Below are 18,824 nucleotides of genomic sequence, written 5' to 3'. Positions count from 1 at the left end.
GCCATGGGATTGCTCAGTTTGTATGGAATCCATTAGAGTCAGAAGTCACTGGAGGTGTGGACTAGAACTCAACAGCTCTGGCTTCCGGGACTTTGACCACCAGCTCAACTGTTGTGGTTTGTTTCAGAGCACCGGAGGAAGATGTGTCTGGAAGGTGGCCTTCCTTATTCAAGAGACACTAAGTGTGTCTCCCCACCCATGCCAAACTTGATAGGCAGATATGGACGTGGGCTCCTACACACCGTATCCCTATGCCCAGGAAACATCACATCACCACAGATGAGAAGACACCCTTGCTCAGGGGGCTCAGAAGACTGGACAGCACTGCCACCTGGTGGCTAGCTAGAGCAGTGTTCGGCTCCCCAGACAGAGAGGTCAGCACTTGGGGACACATCCTCACCAGTCCACAGGCGGCTTAGGCACACACAGGATAACGAGAGCCTCTAGCACAGGGTTGGCAGGAGATGTTTTTGCAGGGAGGACGCTGATGTGCAAACCTCAGCCAGCTGTCTGTGGTTATTCCTGCCTGTGGGTGATTACCGACTCCTGTCCTCTGTCTTGTTGATTGGTGTGTGGGCAGCTATTGACCAAGTTCAGCCATTTGCCAAGGTATATACACATTTTATTTAAAAAAGTTTACAGTTTTCATTATACACAACTATTAAGAGGTTATAGTCAGAGGAGGCATTTGTCCAGGTGACAGACATGCCCACTAGACCATCACAATGCAAAGAAGGTGGGAGGGAGGAGACAGGGCAAGGAGAGGAAAGCGGTAAAAAGCTTAGATTTCAATTAAGGGCTGGTAAGTCCCTTTTATCTCTTCAAGTATCACACAAAGTGTACCAAATACAATCAGTAACTGAAGGCCATTTCTTCCCACGCCCACAGCCAAGTAACCAAGAGCCAGGGCCATTCCTCAGGCAAGTGGAAAGCTGCACTCCTGTGACCCCGGGAGGGCCTTTACTCCATCCGATCCCTAAGAGCTGGCCAACGTGTTCAGTGGCCAAAGGAAGGTGAACATGGATTCAGAAGTCCAAAAGAAAAGCAGTTCTTTGTGCCCAATCAGAAACGAGTTGGTTTTCACTCAGCAAGGCTCTGACCCAATTAGAAGTGGGCAAAACAAAGCAAAACTCTCCGCTAACTTTTGTAAATGGCTTCACTTTTCTGAGTCACTAAAACAGAGAGGCCAATCCCAGTTCTCGGAAAACTGACCCAGAAACTAGACTGGCAGGGGATCTGTCATGATTCTTAGCCACCCCAAAAGGTGGCTTAGAAAATGCCAAGTATTAGGTCAAGGCCAACTTCCAGGGCACAGTTCCTCCGAGAAGATACACCCCTCGGGGGCTCAGATCAGCCAGTTGGCAACAGAACAGCACTTGAAGTGGACGAAAGCATGAGCTGGAGAGATGTGGCAACTTCTGAGGACTCTCGTCAACAGGAGATGCTGGTTGAAGCTGCACAGTCTCGAGGAAGGTGGAGACTGACAAAAATGTCAACTGCTGGGGTCTACGTTGGCAACCACAGAACACGGCCCACTGGCCCCAGCCCTGGGCTTCCAGGGGGCACAGGAACGTGGCAGGTTTGGGCTGCCAGGCAGCAGCCACTTTGCTCGTCAGCGTTTGGCAAGAGCTCCAGTCGTCTGAATGGGGGCAAAGAATGGCTTCCACTGGTAAACCATAAGGTAGGACTTCAAAAACGGTAGGGACAAAGGGCGGGCAAATGCCAGCAACAGCTCCGACTTACTGCTAACCCTCAAAGGAAAGAGTGCTCAGCCTCCAAAGGGGTCGATGCCCCCTTGGGTTATTAGGAGGTACATCCACAGGTAACTAGAGGGTTTTGGTAACCAAGGAGGCAAACTCCAGAGCACATCCATTTATTATGGGGACCTGGAGTCCTCAGAGTCCCAGCCAGACTTTCATTTCTGATCCTTTGCACCCATGGGTATGGTATGGTCATCTAGCCCTACCTCACCAAGAAGCAAGGAAGGGTCAGAAAGCTTGCAAAGCCGACTTCCCAACAGTCAAGGCCCAGAGCGCGGCAACAAGCATGGAGCCAGGACTGGCGCCAGAAGCGGAGGGTAGTGATTGGGGGCCATCATGACCGCCTGGATGGGAACCCTCTGTCCTGGCCTCCAGCCCTGGGCTCTGCATGGCCGTTCTGCACCATCAGTGTGTGCTGCTGTGTGCAGGGGAGGGAGAGGATTCTTGTGAGAGTCAGAGCAGTAGCTGCTCATGCCCATTCCCTAAAATTGACTCTGTCAGGCTTTGTTGGATTCTTTGTTTTCTATTTTTTTTTCAACAAGATCAAAAGCAATCATCAGGACCCCCCCCCCTTTTTTTTTTGGGAAAGGTAATTAGAGTACTATTTTATACAGTATTGAAAAAATACAATTTTTTATTGTTTGAACTCAAAAGTCACCACCCAGCACTTCAAGCCTACCCTAAGTAGCACCTACAGTAAGGTTATGGCATGAGCAAACTGCCCCTCTTCCAGGGAAGCGAGCTGGACGTGCCTGCAGAGGCCCTCCTTCCCCCAAACAGAAGACAGCACGGCAGGTAAGCACAGCATTACAGTTAAAGCTGCCTTCCAACAGGCAGGGTGCCCAAGAGAACAGTACAGTGAACCGACCCACAGCCCCACAGAACTCCATTTCCCCAAAGAAAACCTTTTGCTTCATGCCTGTAATTAACTTAGAATAAGTAGATTATTTGTCTTTTTATTTGGGAAAATAATCATGCTAAAAGTTGGACTTCATATAGATTTTCAAAGGAAAGACTGATTGTGCTTTTTGAATTAAAAAGGAGAGGTGTCTCCCCAGTTCACCGACTTAACCTTATGGAATCCAGCACTCCTACACTAAACACATTGGACACGCACTGCCTTCAGATGCTCTTAGGATTGGCTACTTCTACTGTTCCGGTTTCGGCAAAAAGAATACAGAGCCGGCGTCCAAACTTTCTCCAAATCCCTTCCAGAGTCCGATGGGAACTGCTGGGCGCTCTGGGTGGCAGGTAGCTGAGCAGAGGCTGCAGCGGCAGGTCAGGCTTCAGCTGTCTGACTTGCTGTTCCTGCGGGAGGGACAAAGTGTCCTCCCTCGCAACCTGCCTATAACCTGTCATGGCTCACACCCTCCCTAGTCAGTCACAGAAGAAAGTGGTTCTCCCACCTCAAGCCACTGTGGGTACAACAATGTTCAATTCTTACTCATTGTAAATTTAGGATGTCTTTAAAAAATATTAGGATGTTTTGGGTCTTACATACCCACACTTCCCTCTGCTATAAGTGGTGGGCAACTGGGCTGCTGCCAGGAGCAGCTGCCAGAGAGAGACCCAAGAGATCACAGGACGGCGCAGGCCTCGAGCCTCCAGGCCAGTCTCCCTCCACCTGAAGGTCCACTGAGCGCCTTGTCCAGGGAGGAGACTGTCTCTTGGTAGGTAAAATTAAATCTGTAACCTGCCTAAGTTCAATTCACACAAATAGAAAAATATAAAGGAACAAAAGAAAAGAAAAACACCAAACAAAAACTGCTTCCAGTTTTTGCAGTTCAGTCCAGGGCAGTGGTCTCCAACGGGACCAGCCTCCCCTTTTCTCCTCCAGTCCTGTTCTCTCTCTCTCTCTCTCAAAAAAAAAAAAAAAAAAAAAAAAAGGTCTGGATGACAAGCTGTACCAAGAAAAAGATTTGGGTTCAGAAAACATTCCCAAAGGGTCTTCAAAGCAAAACCAATGTGGCTACAGGTCTGGTTGCACAGAGGGCCAGGAATCTACCTAGAAAAATGCACCTAAATTTGAGTCAAAAAAAAAAAAAAAAAGGCTCTAAGTCTCACTTCTCACCCAACCCATGCCGTCACCCACTGCGGTCGCTCTCGGGAGCAGCTGGCTGCGCCAGGCCAGCTTCACACGCTCCGGAGCTCGCCTCTTCCTCAGCCTTTCCCTTCCACCTGGAAAAGCACTGTTCTGTCTTCATCCAACAACTGGTACATCTGGTTTAATTCTTTGGAACCATCCATAAAAAGAAGCGACTTTTCCTGCTAGTTTTCCTCACGTTTACCTATCGGAGCGGCAATTCTTGACAGCTGAGCAGCACGCAGGCTGGCCTGGCCAAATGGACTTATGAATGCATGCATTCGGACTGCATATTGCTACCGAAATGGAATGTGGGGATATGCTATGCACCTCAGGTTGAGAAATGACCAAGAAATCAAGATCTAAAGGGTGATATATAATATATATATATCAATGCTATTATTCATAAAAACCTTGTTTAGTAATAAAAAAAATTGCTTTGTTTAAATATGAATATTATAGTCTGCTTCTCATGGTTAGGAAATAAGTCTTTCTGAAAAGCAGATGCTTTTCTACTACAACTCCATGTCCTGGGCCTCATCTTCCGAAAAGTCAGACATAGAACTCTCCGACGAGCTGTCGCCAGTGCCCTCTTCCTGCTCCTTCAGGGCCTCCTCCGTTGCGTATTTCTGGATGTACTCTGCACAGGGGAGAAGAAACAGAACATGAGCTCAGGGCCACAGGCACAGGCGTCCCTGCTGCACCAGGAGAAGCTGTCATCATCTCTAAAAGCCACGGGGATTCCAAAGGAGAGGTGACTAGTGTGTGTGGGGGGGGAAACGGGCAAGCACAGGGCAAGCACGTTTGACTTCTTCCCATGTAGAACAGGACTAGTGACTCCCAGCCTCCTCTGACTGCAGCTGTGGAATCACAGCTGGCTCAGGTCTGTAGAGACTATAGGGGTCCTGCCCGCTGGGTTTGTAACAATGGTTTCAGTCTGCTCATCAGGAACAAGCTGCCCTATGGAGGCTCAGGAGTAGCCGGGTGGTTCTTCAATGCATTATTCACTTCAAGATTTCTGCTTCAAGAGCCCAGGACAAACGTGCTGACTGAAAAAGAATAAAATTGTTCCTAAAAGCACACACTGTAGCCGGGTGGCGGCGGCACACGCCTTCAATCCCAGCACTCTGGAGGCAGAGACAGGTGGGTCTCTGTGTGTAACAGCCCTGGCTGTCCTGGAACTCAGAGAAACCCTGTCTTGTCTGAGTAAACAGCCTACGAGTATATGCAAGGGTGGCTGGTGGGATCCCATCAGGACACAAGCTGGACACAGGAGCCACTATCAAGGCAAAAGACGCGAGCCTGCGAGTGAAGATAAGCAGGGGCCGAGGTAGGAGCTTCGGCCTCCCCCTGAGTGTCCTGTGAGACAGGCTAGTGCAGCCTAGGCTGGCTTTGGAACTTGATATGTAAGACTGGCTTAAAACTTTTGGTGTAAGGTGGTAGTGGCACACGCCTTCAGTCCCAACACTTGGTGGAGATCAAGGACAGTCTGTCTGGTCTACAGAGTGAGTTCCAGGACAGCTAAGGCTGCACAGAAAACCTTGTCTTGAAAAATACAACAAATACAAAATGCACTCTTTAGAGTTTAAAACAAAACAAAACAACTCATGTATGCATGAGCACAGGTGCAGGTGTTCAAAGAGGCCAGTGTGGGCCCTAAGGTTGGAGTAACGGGGTTGTGAGGCACCAAGTGCTCCAGCTCAGGGATTTGGTTTCTGACTCACCCTTCCTAGAAGCTGTTCTATCTGCCACGCCATCTTTTAGATATTCAAAGAAACAAGTGCCTATGAAGCTTTGACCAGGACAAGGCTTTTCAGAAGGTCGAGAAATTAAGAACACGTTACTGACGGGGAGGATAAAACCGACTCAGAGGGAGGGGCTGCAACCTGACAGGAATTGGATGCAGGCTCAGGAGGCAGTTGTGGCCGCTTAAACCCCCACGCTCTGCATTCATTCATGTTTTTGAGACAGGGTTTCTCCGTAGCTATAGAGCCAGTCCTGAAACTTGCACTGTAGATCAGGCTGGCTTCGAACTCACAGAGATCCGCTTGCCCTGCCTCCCAAGTGCTGGGATTAAAGACGTGTACTACCATGGCATGGCCAGAACAGTTCATTTAAAGTCTTAGTGTCACCAAAATTGTGTGGCGGGGCTATGAAACCTGAACATTAACTTTGTTCTCTCTCTCTCTCTCTCTTTTTTTTTTTTTGGTTTTTAAGACAGGGTTTCTCTGTGTAGCCCTGACTGCCCTGAAACTCACTCTGTAGACCAGGCTGGCCTTGAACTTGGAGATCTACTGCCTTGGCCCCCCAACTGCTGAGATTAATGGTGTGTCACCACTGCCTAGCCTTTTTTTTTTGTTTTTCTTTCTTCTTTCTTTCTTTCTTTTTTCTTTTTCTTTTCTTTTTTTTAAGAAAAATACAGTTCATTTCAGGCTTACAGTAACTTTCAGAGGCACCTCCCCAATATCCCCACCCCAGCCTCCCATGGAGCAACTCTTTACCCTGCCCAGAACTTGCATCCTCCTGTGAATGCTCCCACCCTGAATACTTCTGAGTTTGGAGGACTTGACTAAGTGGTGAACTTGAGAAAGTTGGGCTGTTTAAAGTCCATGGATGAGGCTTAAGGCCTTAATAACATAACACCTTCTTGTTTAATCCATGACTTAACCTTGGAATTGGCCTTCTGAGAGCTGAGCTTCAGAGTTCAGTGAAAGAATAGTTTTTGCACCCACCCCACCCCCAGTAACCTTGGACTTTGGACAAACCATATGGAAACCATATGGAAAGACCATAGCAGTGCCTAGCCTTTTTTATTTTTATTCTTTTAAATCAGAGCCTCATGTAGTCCAGGCTGGCTTCAAAAATCTAGCTACCACAAGCATCAGATATGTAGATATCTAAGGCCAACCTTGAACTTAGGACCTCTTGACTCAAACCCCCAGGCACACGCTACTACATCTAGCTTCTGCAGTGCTGGTGTTGTATATGCTAGGCAAGCACTCTATCAACTATACCCCTCAGCTGGCCTTAAAGGAAAGAAAAAGACCACAAGACCAAAACTCAGAAGAAAATGAGGCAGAACGTAGGGTCTTGGTTGAGTGTACGTACATCAAGAAAGTCTGCTTTCCTATAGCAGCAGTTCTCAACTTGTCACTGCTCCTACAGAGATCCTGCATAGCAGACATTCACATTACAATTCCTAACAGTAACAAAGTTATGAAGTAGAAAATAATTTATAGTTGGGCGTTAGCACACATGAGCACCGTACTGAAGGGTCCAGCAGCAGGCAGGTGAGAACCACTGCTCTACTGACAGAGGAGTGAGCACACTTTAGTACCTGAGACTCATCCAACCAGACCTCACAGGAGGAAGGGAAGGTGGACTGCTCAGCACTGAAGCCCCCCGCAGGCTGGTGCTGCTCAACGAAGGCTCTGTGGGCACAGCCTACATTCACATGGAGGTCAGTCAGGAACTACACGGAGCCTCCTGTCGCCCTGCTCGTTCTATCCAGGCAGTGATTTAAGGACCGAACTCTCTCCTGTCGCTTTTGAGACACGGTCTCTCTGCAGCACTGGTTATTCTCCCCTGCCTGTGCCTCCTGAGTGCAGGGATTAAGACATGCACCACTGTGCCTGATTTACTAGCAAAGGTTTTGAGCAGGAAAGTGACCTATCTTTAGATAATGCCAAGGGCACCCACTCCCACAGACTGCTTAGCCTTCAACCTTTTTACACCTGCATTTTTTAAAGATTTATTTTTATTTTTAATCATGTAGATATAGGCATGTCTGCCGTACCTGGGGAGTGGTGTGCCCGAGGAAGCTAGAGACAGTGGATCCTTTGGAGCAAAAGTTCTAGGCAGTTGTGATCTATTGGACATAGGTGCTCAGAGTCCAACTCAGACCCTCTGTGTGGTGGGTTGAGTCAGAATGTCCCCCATTTCCTCGTTTATTTGGATTCTTGGTCTCCAGTTAATGAAACTGGGCAGGACTAGAAGGTGTTGTCACTTGGGGTGGGCTCTGAGGTTTCAAAAGCCCATGCTGGGGGGCTGGAGAGATGGCTCAGTAGTTAAGAACATTGCCTGCTCTTCCAAAGGTCATGAGTTCAATTCCCAGCAACCACACGGTGGCTCACAACCATCTGTAATGAGGTCTGGTGCCCTCTTCTGGCCTGCACACACACACACAGACAGAATATTGTATACATAATAAATAAATATTTTTTAAAAAAGCCCATGCTGGGCCCAGTTTTGCTCTCTCTGCCTCCAAATTATAGTTCAAATGTGAGTTCTTAGCTATAGCCCCAGCACCATGCCTGCCTGCTGTCTGCCACACTCCCCACCATGATGGTAATGAATTAATCTTCTCAAACTGTAAGCAAGTACCCAATTAAATTCTTCCTTTATATACTGCTTTAGACACGATATCTCTTCACAGCAACAGAACAGTGACGATGACACTTTGGAAAAGTCATTTATTCAATTCATGTTCTTAGCTGTTGAACCAGCATTTTCTCTTTAGGCCCCTGCATTCTCAAATGCCATCAGCTAAATCTAAAGGTTAAAACCTAGGAGAAAAGTTATGGACTTTTCTGTAATGCAAATACACCGAGCTGTGACGGCCACCGTAGAGTTCAAAGACATCCTGGGAGAAAGGTCAGGCCTAGACATACCTACCTGGAGGGCTACCTGTAGCCATGAATAAGCAACTCAGGAGAGACATGGAGTCTGGGGGTCTAAGCATAAGTTGGTCATAAGGGGATGGTCACACTCAGGGAATGGAATAAGACATGGTTCAGAAAAGAAGAAAGCGCCAAAGCTGTAGTGAGGCCCAGGAAGACTCGGAAGAAGTCAGGCCACAGCTTTGGTAGAAGGGAAAGCAACGATAAAAGCTGAAAATGACACATGGAGCCGGATCCTAAGAGGCCCGTAGGAGAAGACAAGGGCTTTGGAAATGGGCAACTCCAGTAGTGAAGGCAGCAAATAAATATTTATTTGAGAAATAAGGCAAGGCAGTATACAAAAGTACAGTAGAAGCAGGGCTGAGCTCAGGTCTAAGAGACAACAATCTCAGACTACCAAGAATGGCAAATTGACCTTCAACATGGACACCACAGGAAGTGAGGGTTGGTCCCTGAGAGAGGGGTAGCTACTACCCTAAGATGAACACAGGTCTGGTTCCTTTTGTAACTAGGATCAGAGCAGACCCACACTACAGTTAGGGTAATACTATATTGCTGAGGCATAACGAGTAAAAGAATACAGAAGTACTTCTTTATTATAATACCCATGCAGACCGTGCCACTAGTGTCAAAACTTTAGCAGTTTCCCAACAAAATTCTATGTGGCTGAAACTGCATTTTTCTTCTTAAAAATTTTTTTAAAAAGATTTATTTATTTATTATGTATACAGTATTCTCAGTACTCTGCCTGCAGGCCAGAAGAGGGCACAGATCTCATTACAGGTGGTTGTGAGCCACCATGTGGTTGCTGGGAATTGAACTCAGGACCTTTGGAAGAGCAGGCAATGCTCTTAACCACTGAGCCATCTCTCCAGCCCTCTTCTTAAAATTTTTAAGTACTCGAGACCTAAGAAAATGAATTACAGGTCATTTCTGCTTTAAGTAAAAACTCAGTAATACTCCAGAGGGGCCTGGGGAGGATGAGAAACATATTTAACACACAGCCCCCAGTATCCCTGTGGCATAAGCCTTGTACAACTAACGGGGAAGATAAACCTATGCATCCAAGCTCCCCTAACGTACTTTTACTGCATTGCTGGCAGGTGCATTCTGGATGCACTGGTGATTCGGGTGCTCTGCGTCCTGTGCAGATGAGCGCATCAGCACCTAACATGAGGGCTCCAGTGCCATCATCTGTGCAGGAGGAGCAGACACGCTGCTATACCTCAGCTTTTCTTACACTGTGTACTGCTTTCTGCGCCTACACTTTTTTCCAGGCAAGTTCTCAAACACAGACCAAGGTGAAGAGGCCAGCCAGGGGCCGTGAGTACAAGGGCAGTTGCAGAACACACTGAAGAGGATCAAGTTTTACAGGTCCTTATTTTCCTTTTAATCCAACTCCAATCCCAGTATGCAAGTGGTCCTAAGTGTCTGGGATTAAAGGTGCATGCCTTAAATGGCCAACTAAAAGTACACGCCACCTTACCTTTAATTTTTTGCTTGTATTCTTCTGGTCGGTGGAGGTACATGGCTGCAGCATCACCATTGAGAGGATCTATGGGGTTAGGATAGGCCAACAACTGGGGCAGGAAGGACTCAAATATATTGGTAAGATCTGAGGGAAAAAAAAAACAACAGAAACAGTTCATTCCTAGGAACATGCAATTTTACCTAATGAACTGGAGTTCAGTAGTCAAGAATGGTAACTTAAAAATTTTATTTTTATCTATGTGTATGTGCTTTAAGCTGCATTAATTTATGTGCATCACGTTCGTGCAGGTGCCCATAAAGATAAGGAGTGTTGGATATACCAAAGTTCAGTTCTCTACAAGAGCATCAAGCAGTCTTTTTAAATTTTATTTATTCATTGTGCCTTTCACACCATGCTCTCGATCCCACTCATCCTGTCCTCTAAAATCAGACCCCCTAAAGTAAAACAAAATAAAAAAAATCATTGGTTTGGTTTGAGGCTTCTGGTCTGTGCACTCACAGGGACTCTTCGGGCCTGTGTAAGCCCTGGGTCTGCAGGCCCACCCCTCCCTCCATGCTCCAGCAGATCACAGATGGGGTGAATACTGGGAGGAGCTAACACATAACCCTGGTTCTGGGCCTGGTAGCTGCAGGGTTGGTCAGCCTGCCAGCTCTCCCATCTTCGCCGCCAGGGTGAGCTCTCTCCTGCATTCCCTGGCTAGTTCACCCCCTTGCAGCCATGACACCAGCCTGGTCTACAGAGCAAGTTCTAGAACAGCCAGGACTGTCACACAGAAAAACCCTGTCTCCAAGGAGAGGGGAGGAGAGAAGGAAAAAAAAAAGGCATAAACATATACAACCACTTATAACCATAGATAACTAGACAGATAAACAACCCACTGGTAACATTAACCCTTGTCTTACTAGCATACCCACATGATGTCTGTACATAGCAAAACAAAAGCCCAGTTACCTAGTGCTTTATAAAGGAAGAGGCACAGTCTGCACTTCCCCAACTTCAGAGATGATGTGGTTTCTATTGGCAGGGCCTCAGCCTGTCAACAGGGAACTTCAGACCCAAGTGCCTCCATTCCTCCTCCCACTCCAACTACCCTGCATATACACACCCCTGTCCCCGAAGGGAACACCCAAGGAACAAAAACTATTCCCTTGTTCTTACTGTGACTGCCTACATGCATGTTTTGCCAAGCCTCACAACCTGAGATTTTGTGGTTCCCCACGGAACGAACCTAGGAATATATGGAAATATTTCTGGTCACCCCAATAGGGTGGGTTGCTACTGACATCTACTGGGTAAGAACCAAGAACCAAAGATGATGTTAAAGTGTTATAATACTTTAATAATTCACAACAAGAATGTCTGAAGGAAACGGACATTTATGGCAAGGTTGAAGAAGCCTATGTTACATATAAAAAAAGGGATTGTCAAACCGGGCAGTGGTGGTGCACACCTTTAATTCCAACACTCGGTAGGCAGATCTGTGAGTTCTAAGCCAGCCTGGTCTACAAGTCTACAAGAGCTAGTTCCAGGACAGGCTCCAAATCAGCAGAGAAACCCTGTTTCAACCAAAATAAACTGTTTAGTAGACCTCTGCCGCTGTGGCACTATGTAGCTAAAGGTAAACAACACAAATGGGCATGTTTATGCTACAGTGAAGTTTTATATAGAAACTGCCAACCCAGCTCTAGAAAAATCTCCACAAAGCAAGGGATGTAGAGCAGTGGTAGAGGGCTCACTTATCATGCCCAAAGCCCTAGGTACATTCCCCACCATGAAAGAAAGAAAGAGAGAGAGAGAGAGAGAGAGAGAGAGAGAGAGAGAGAGAGAGAGGAGTAGAAAACCTTTTAGACCGCAGGTTCTTTCTGTATTATATTCAGTTGTGCTTCAAGAGAACATTATGGAGTTAAAAATGTGCTATCTCTGTACTGCTCAAAACATCTGCCACGAATCACATGTGTCTGCTAAAGATACGGTGAGTGTACCAGGAAATAAGTTTTTCATTTTATTTAAGCATAATTTTGAACACCCATACATGGGCAGTAAGCAGATCCTGTACCAGGTCTGGGTAGCTTGCTCAGCCTGCTCTCAGAGTGGCTCCATCCCGAATGTGAAGACACGCCTCAGGTTTCCACCTCGGCTTTTCAAAGGCTGGCTGTCTTCACAACAATCCCATGGAAACAAATTACAGTAAAATCGCACAGCAGGACGTATGTGCTAAAATTTTAACCAAGAAGACAAAACAAAACACGTTCCTCCTAAGACTTTCATTATCATTTATAATGAAAAAAAAAATCTAGGCTGGATGTGGCAACGCGCTTGTTTAATCCCAGCATTAAGGATGCTGGGGCAGGGAGTCTCTGTGAGTTCAAGGACAACCTGGGCTACAAATTGAGTTCCAGGACAGCTAGAGCTGTTATACAGAGAAACCTAGTCTCAAAAATTCAAAACAAATAACCCAAGCGGACCTCAAATTCTTGCTCCTCCTTCCTCAGCACCCCTAGCTGCTGGGATTATAGCTGTGACCTAGCACATCTGGTTTGGTCGGAGGCACTTTAAGCTCAGGTGAGTGCCGCACTTGGTACCACTGCCAAATCCATTTTAGTCTAACTGTAACTTGCCCAAGAGGCTGGATTCCCACCCTGCTGCCTGTCAATGGTTGAAACATACTGTTTCGCAAACTCCATGTCTGCAACAAAACTGCAGAGTTCAGGGGAGCCATGCATGCCTAGAGACAGGCTGGCCTCTCTCCAGAGTTTCCCCTTCTCACAAGTACGAGGCCAGCAGAATGGACTTTGACAGAGAATGTCTAGGCTGCCTCTGCAGCTACTTCACAGTAGCAATGTGTTTATTCTCAAGTCCCTCGGCACAGCAAATAGCCCATGCTGCTCACAGAGAGCTAGGGACATCCACTGCCACGTTTTTATGACAGGAGCTGCTGAAACATTCCCACCAAACAACAACAAAACCTTGTTCTCTTTGATGTTCAGAAGGGTTTTTGGGCTAGAGAAATACTGCAGACCGCCTATTATATAACCAGGTTTGGCAATGTCCCAGAAGGAGATTTAACAAACTTTCCTACTACTTTTAAGTTTCCTCAAGCTACCAATAAGTAGCTCTGCCAATGTGTTTGCTCCAAACAGATAAAAGATCCCTTAATTATTGGTTCTTCCTTCCTGCGTTAACACAGTTCTGCTCCATTGTTACAGATGGGCTGAGTCACACCTGTAAAGCAGAAAAGCAACAAAGGAGAAGTTCACCTTAGCTGTGGGTGGAGATGACACCCCCTTTGGGCACCAGTGACAACATGAGCTGCGCAGACTCTCCATTCCAGCTAAGACACGAATGGGGCTTGGTATGGAACTCAGTAACAGAGCACTAGGAAGACTCTGGCACCAAAACAAACAAACAAACAAAAAACCCAAAACACTGGCACTGGTAGAGAAGATACAAATTACAAACTAAGATATAAAGACAGTGAGCTAGGCAGTGGTGGCGCACTTGAATCCCAGCACCTGGGAGGAGGAAGCAGAGGCAGTGGATCTCTTAAGTTCAAGGACAGAGTGAGTTCCAGGGCAGACAGAGCTACACAGAGAAACCCTGCATGAAAAACAAGCATAAGTGGGACTGGAGAGATGGCTCAGTGGTCCTGAGTTCAATCCCCCTCGACCACACGGTAGCTCACAACCATCTGTAATGAGATCTGGTGCCCTCTTCTGGCCTGCACGCATATATGCAGGCAGAAAACTATGCATAACAAGTAAATAAATCTTAAAAACAAATAAGTAGATAAATAAATAAAAGAAATAATGACAGACATCTTAGGAAAAATTCACAATGAACTCTGTAGCCTGGTCTGGCACCAAACTCCTGAATGTCGGGACTGTGAACATCCTTTCTCAGAATGAATTTCTTTCCTAGAATATTTTTTCAGAGTATTAGTTTAAAAAATCTTTAGAGGCTTCTTCATACATGCTACAAGTCTGTATACACACACAGTCAGGGAATTCTAGTCCATGTAGGAAGGAGTGGCTCACTGCCAAACATCTGTGTGTGCTGCTGAAGAGTCTCTAGCCAACAAGCCTTCCAGAGCCTTTTTTCCCTACTTAGCCCTGGCCGGCCTGGGCAGAAATGGCTGTCTCTACCTCTAGAGCACTAGAGATTAAAAGGTGCGCGCCACATGTCTGGCTCTTGAACCCCTTTCATCACATTTTCCTGAATATTGTGGCCACTACCTCCTCCAGGAGAGGTATTCTAAAACACAGGCAAGACTATGGATCTATTTTAGAAGCATTGAGGGGCTGCCTCAGGAGAATACATAGGAGTAACTGTCACCAAATGCACTGTGGACATCTGGCTTTGTAAATTCCTTTAGGTTGTACTACCTTCATCAAAAGAGATATTTGCTCCTCAATAATGAAAAGTGGATGAACGTAGTGATATTTTGTTTGTGATCTAATAAAGTTTGTCTGAAGATCAGAGTGCAGAGATAAGCCACTAATTAGCCATGGAGGCCAGGCAATGGTGGTACACACCTTTAATCCCAGCACTAGGGAGACGGAGAGGCAGACAGATCTCTCTGAGTTCAAGGTCTGGCTAAAAGAGAAACAGTGCTCACGCGAAGGTGATGCCAGCACTCGTGATCACACACCTTTAATCCTAGTACTACGAGGTGGAGGCAGGAGCGATGTGGCTGGGGAGGGAGAGGAATATATGGTGGGAGGAGACAGAAGCTCAAATGCAGTCTGAGGATTCAGTCTAAGGATTTGTGGAGACAGGGATCACCGTTTCAGTCTTAGGTTGAGGTAAGAGCTAGTGGCTGGCTGTTCTGCTTCTCTGATCTTCAACACTAACCCTTATATCTGGCTCTGGGTTTTTATTACTGACACCAATTATAATTTGTACTACAGAAAGCCTCAAGTCTAATCTTAGGCCCCCACTAACTTGCTCATTGATCTTCTAATTCTCTCCTCTCCGCACTCAACTTCTTCACCTGTAAAAAGAGAAGTATAATACTGCTGTTCTTCATCAGGATGTTTCACACAGTACTAAAATAACTATAAAACACATTTCAGACTAAAGGACTAGCCTAAAATATTCACGTGAATGTGCTGTTTCATCGGAGTAGATTCTATAACAAAGAGAAATTCTGTTGTTTCTCTTTTCTGTGTTGTTTCTCTTTATAGCCCACCTCCACAGTAACACAGTCCCTCTAAACAAAACCACACCTAGCCAGGTGGTGATGTCCTATGCCTTTGATCGCAATACTTGGGGGGCAGAGGCCTCTGTGAGTTCAAGGCCAGTCTGGTCTGCAAGAGCTAGTTCCAGGACAGGCTCCAAAGCTACAGAGAAACCCTGTCTCAAAAAAGCAACAAACACAGTAATGTTCAGATGACTGGGCTGGAGAGACGGCACAGCGATACGAGCACTGACTGCTCTTGCAGAGTCCTGAGTTCAATTCCCAGCACCCACGTGGTGGCTCACAACCATCTGTACTGAGATCTGACACCCTCTTCTGGTGTGCACGAGGACAGAGCATTTGTATACATAAATGCATAAACAAACAAACCCCACACCTACTCCAACAAGGCCACACCTCCTAATAGTGTCACTCTCTTTGGGGGCCATTTTCTTTCAAATCACAACTGATTTATTATTATTATTATTATTAAAGACAGGGTCTCACTTGTAGCCTTGGCTGTCCTGAAATTCACTATATATACCAGGCTTGGCCTCGAAATCAGAGACCCACCTGTCTCTGCTTCCCTAGTGCTTGAATTAAAGGAGTGCACACCATGGCTGGCCCATTAGTTACTTTGTTAGAGTTTATTTACTCGTATGATGGGTGTACCTGAGTACACGGACTGATACATGAACACTGGGATTAGGTCTTCCCGGTTCTACAGCAGAAAGCCTTAACCACTGAGACACCTCTCTAGCCCCGCCGGCATCACTTATGCTTGCACAGGTCAGCCCACCACCTCAGACACCAGCTAAAGGAGGCTGGTTTACTGGCACATGTTTACACCAAATGGCTGCTTGGCCCCATGGACTTTTGGACAGCACACGGCGGTACTGGGAGCAATGTACAGAGGAGGTTCTTGTTGGTCAGGAGATAGCAACTAGCAGACCGGTACCGGGTCTAAACTTTGACAGCATGCCTCCAGTGACGCACTTCCTCCAGCTAGAGCCACTCAGACCACAATGCCTCAGCAACCAGACAGCCCTATACTGCAGAGAACTTGCACAGTTATGGGTGAGAAAAACTTGATAAGGGGGCTATAAAAGTAGCAGACATCCCCTGGAATAAAATTTAGTATAGTTAGTCGGGAATATTCTTTTTTTTTTTATTATTATGTATACAATATTCTGTCTGTGTGTATGCCTACAGGCCAGAAGAGGGCACCAGACCCCATTACAGATGGTTGTGAGCCACCATGTGGTGGCTGGGAATTGAACTCAGGACCTTTGGAAGAGCAGGCAATGCTCTTAACCTCTGAGCCATCTCTCCAGCCCCGGGAATATTCTTCAGTAGGCAGTCTGACTTAAAAACAATTAAAGTAACATTCTCGAAAATAAATGTTGCTGGAGCAACCCACCACAGACCTACAGCACCTGTGCACTGCACTAATACACTCTAACTACATGGCATCAGGACTGGGTCATGCTTCACAACTTAACTGCTAAGATGAACTCAAGAGTGTGTTAGAATTAGCTGGCTTTGGTGGCCCAAGCCTGTAAACTCAGGAGGAAGAGGCAGGAGGACTTCAAATTCAAGGCCAGTCTGTGCTACACAATGAGATCCTGCCTCAAAATAAAGAGCAAAAACCAGATACAGTTATGGAAGGGGTAGGAAAGGGAGGGAGAATGAAGACTGTGCGTAGATGAAATAGAAGATCTCTCATGAGTTACACATGTGCTCATCTATGCAGATAAAACCCAAACAAAGAAATTAGCAGAAATTAATAATTTTAACATACATGGTATGTTTAGTGAATTTGACTTTTCAGTATTTTGAGCTTTGTTCTATGGGAAAGATGTAGGACCCTAAAATTTGGAGAACACTAACATGTTCTGTCACCAATCTGAACATAGGAACCAATTGCATGAATGTATGCATATTTATTTACTTACATATTTATTGTGGCATTGGAGATTGAACCCAGGGCCTTGCACACAATAAGTGTTTTCCCAATGAGAAACATCTCTAGCACATGGACCATTGCTACAAATGGTCCACAAAAGCATTCTAGGCTGAAAATGGTAGTGTATTTCTTTAATCTCAGTACTTGGAAGACAGAGGCACATGGTAGGCTCACTGGTTTAAACAGTGAGCCTACTAATACTAGGCCAGTCAAGGCTCCATAGCAAGCCTCTGTCATAAAGTTGGGGCTGAAGGGATGGTTCAGTGGTTAAGACCACTGGTGGCTCTTCTCAAGGACCTGGGTTTGATTCCCAGCACCCACATGGTGGCTCACAACTAACTGTCTGTACCTTCAGTTCCTGGGGATCTGGTGTCCTCTTCTGGCCTCAGAGGGCACTAGGCAAGCATGTGGTGCAAAGACATACTATAGGCAAAACATTCATCCATATAAAATAAAAATTAAAATCAATAAAGCTATCTAAACCCATAAACATACCAAATTCTTTACCGTTAATTGTTTAACTGTAGTTCCTTCCCCAATGTACATAAAGTGAGGCTGATCTAAAAAATGCATACTCCTATCTATCTCAGATGAGCGCTGTAGAAGATAATGCTCACTGCCCAGTCAATCTCAAAACACTTCTCAACACACTGGGGTGGCTTTTAAGTCACTGTAGTTCAAACCTGACACAGCCTTGTTTATCTCACACTAAGAGTTGTAATCAACCTTCCTGAAATGAGGGTTAATCTGTAATCAATCAGCCAGTGGGATTACACTAAATTTTTTATTAAAACTTTTAACTACTAGGCAATAATTTAGTTGTTAAAGTAAGAAAAAAAAAAAAAGGCCAGGCCTGATTGTTCCAGCAGGAAGCAAAGGCAGGCGGATCTCTTGTGAGTTTGAGGCCAGCCTGGTCTACAGAGCGAGTTCTAGGACACTTACAGCTACAGAAAAAGCCCATCTCGAAAAACAAAAACAAAAGGGAAAGATTTTACCTTTGTGTCATAAATACGTTGCTCTACTCTACCCTATCAGGCCAAGCCATTTTATTAACCAATGGTATTCACAGCAAACAGAGGGGAATCCCACATCACATGTTTGCATATATGAAGACACAAGAATACCCAAAAACAAACAAAAATATTAAACAAATAACAAATTAAAAAAATATTAAACAAATAAAAAATTTAAGGGGCTGGAGAGATGGCTCAATGGTTAAGAGCATTGCCTGCTCTTCCAAAGGACCTGAGTTCAATTCCCCCGCAACCACACGGTGGCTCACAACCATCTGTGGTGAGGTCTGGTGCCCTCTTCTGGCCTGAAGACATACACACAGACAGAATATTGTATACATAATAAAAAAGTAAATAAATAAAATTTAAAATCAATCCATGACTTAATGAACTTTATCATCACTTATTTCTTTGGAGATTTATTATTTATATAACATGCGTATTTCTGTGTGAATGATTGTTGCCTTAGAATGGGTACCCTTAGAGGCCAGAAGGAGGAGTCAGATCCTGCCTTAGTTGGGGTTTCTATTGCTGTGATAAAACATGACCAATTCCAATCCATCATGAAGGGAAGTTGAGGCAAGAATCCCAAGAACTGAAGCAGATACCAGGAGGTATCTGCCTAGCTTGCTCAGCGTGCTGTGCCCTCTTCCCC

General features: G+C 45.8%; 1 protein-coding gene across 2 annotated transcripts in view; it reads right to left on the bottom strand.

Annotated features, from left to right (window-relative positions):
• Positions 1-600: 600 nt before the first annotated feature.
• Positions 601-18,824, bottom strand: part of Ube2h (ubiquitin conjugating enzyme E2 H) — an 84,248-nt gene continuing 66,024 nt past the window's right edge. For both annotated transcript variants that reach the window (XM_050141471.1, XM_050141470.1), the window contains 2 exons: positions 10,009-10,137; positions 601-4,483 (listed from right to left, as the gene is read on the bottom strand). In XM_050141471.1, coding sequence (XP_049997428.1) covers positions 4,359-4,483; positions 10,009-10,137 — 254 coding nt within the window. In that variant the 3' untranslated portion in view covers positions 601-4,358. The remainder of the gene's footprint in view (positions 4,484-10,008; positions 10,138-18,824) is intronic.

This window comes from Alexandromys fortis, unplaced genomic scaffold, assembly GCF_014885135.2.
Source record: "Alexandromys fortis isolate MF-2015 unplaced genomic scaffold, M_Fortis_MF-2015_v1.1 scaffold_44, whole genome shotgun sequence".
NCBI lineage: Eukaryota > Metazoa > Chordata > Mammalia > Rodentia > Cricetidae > Alexandromys > Alexandromys fortis.
The sequence above is the reverse complement of the archived record's forward strand: the minus strand, read 5'-3'. Positions and strand labels throughout refer to the sequence as shown.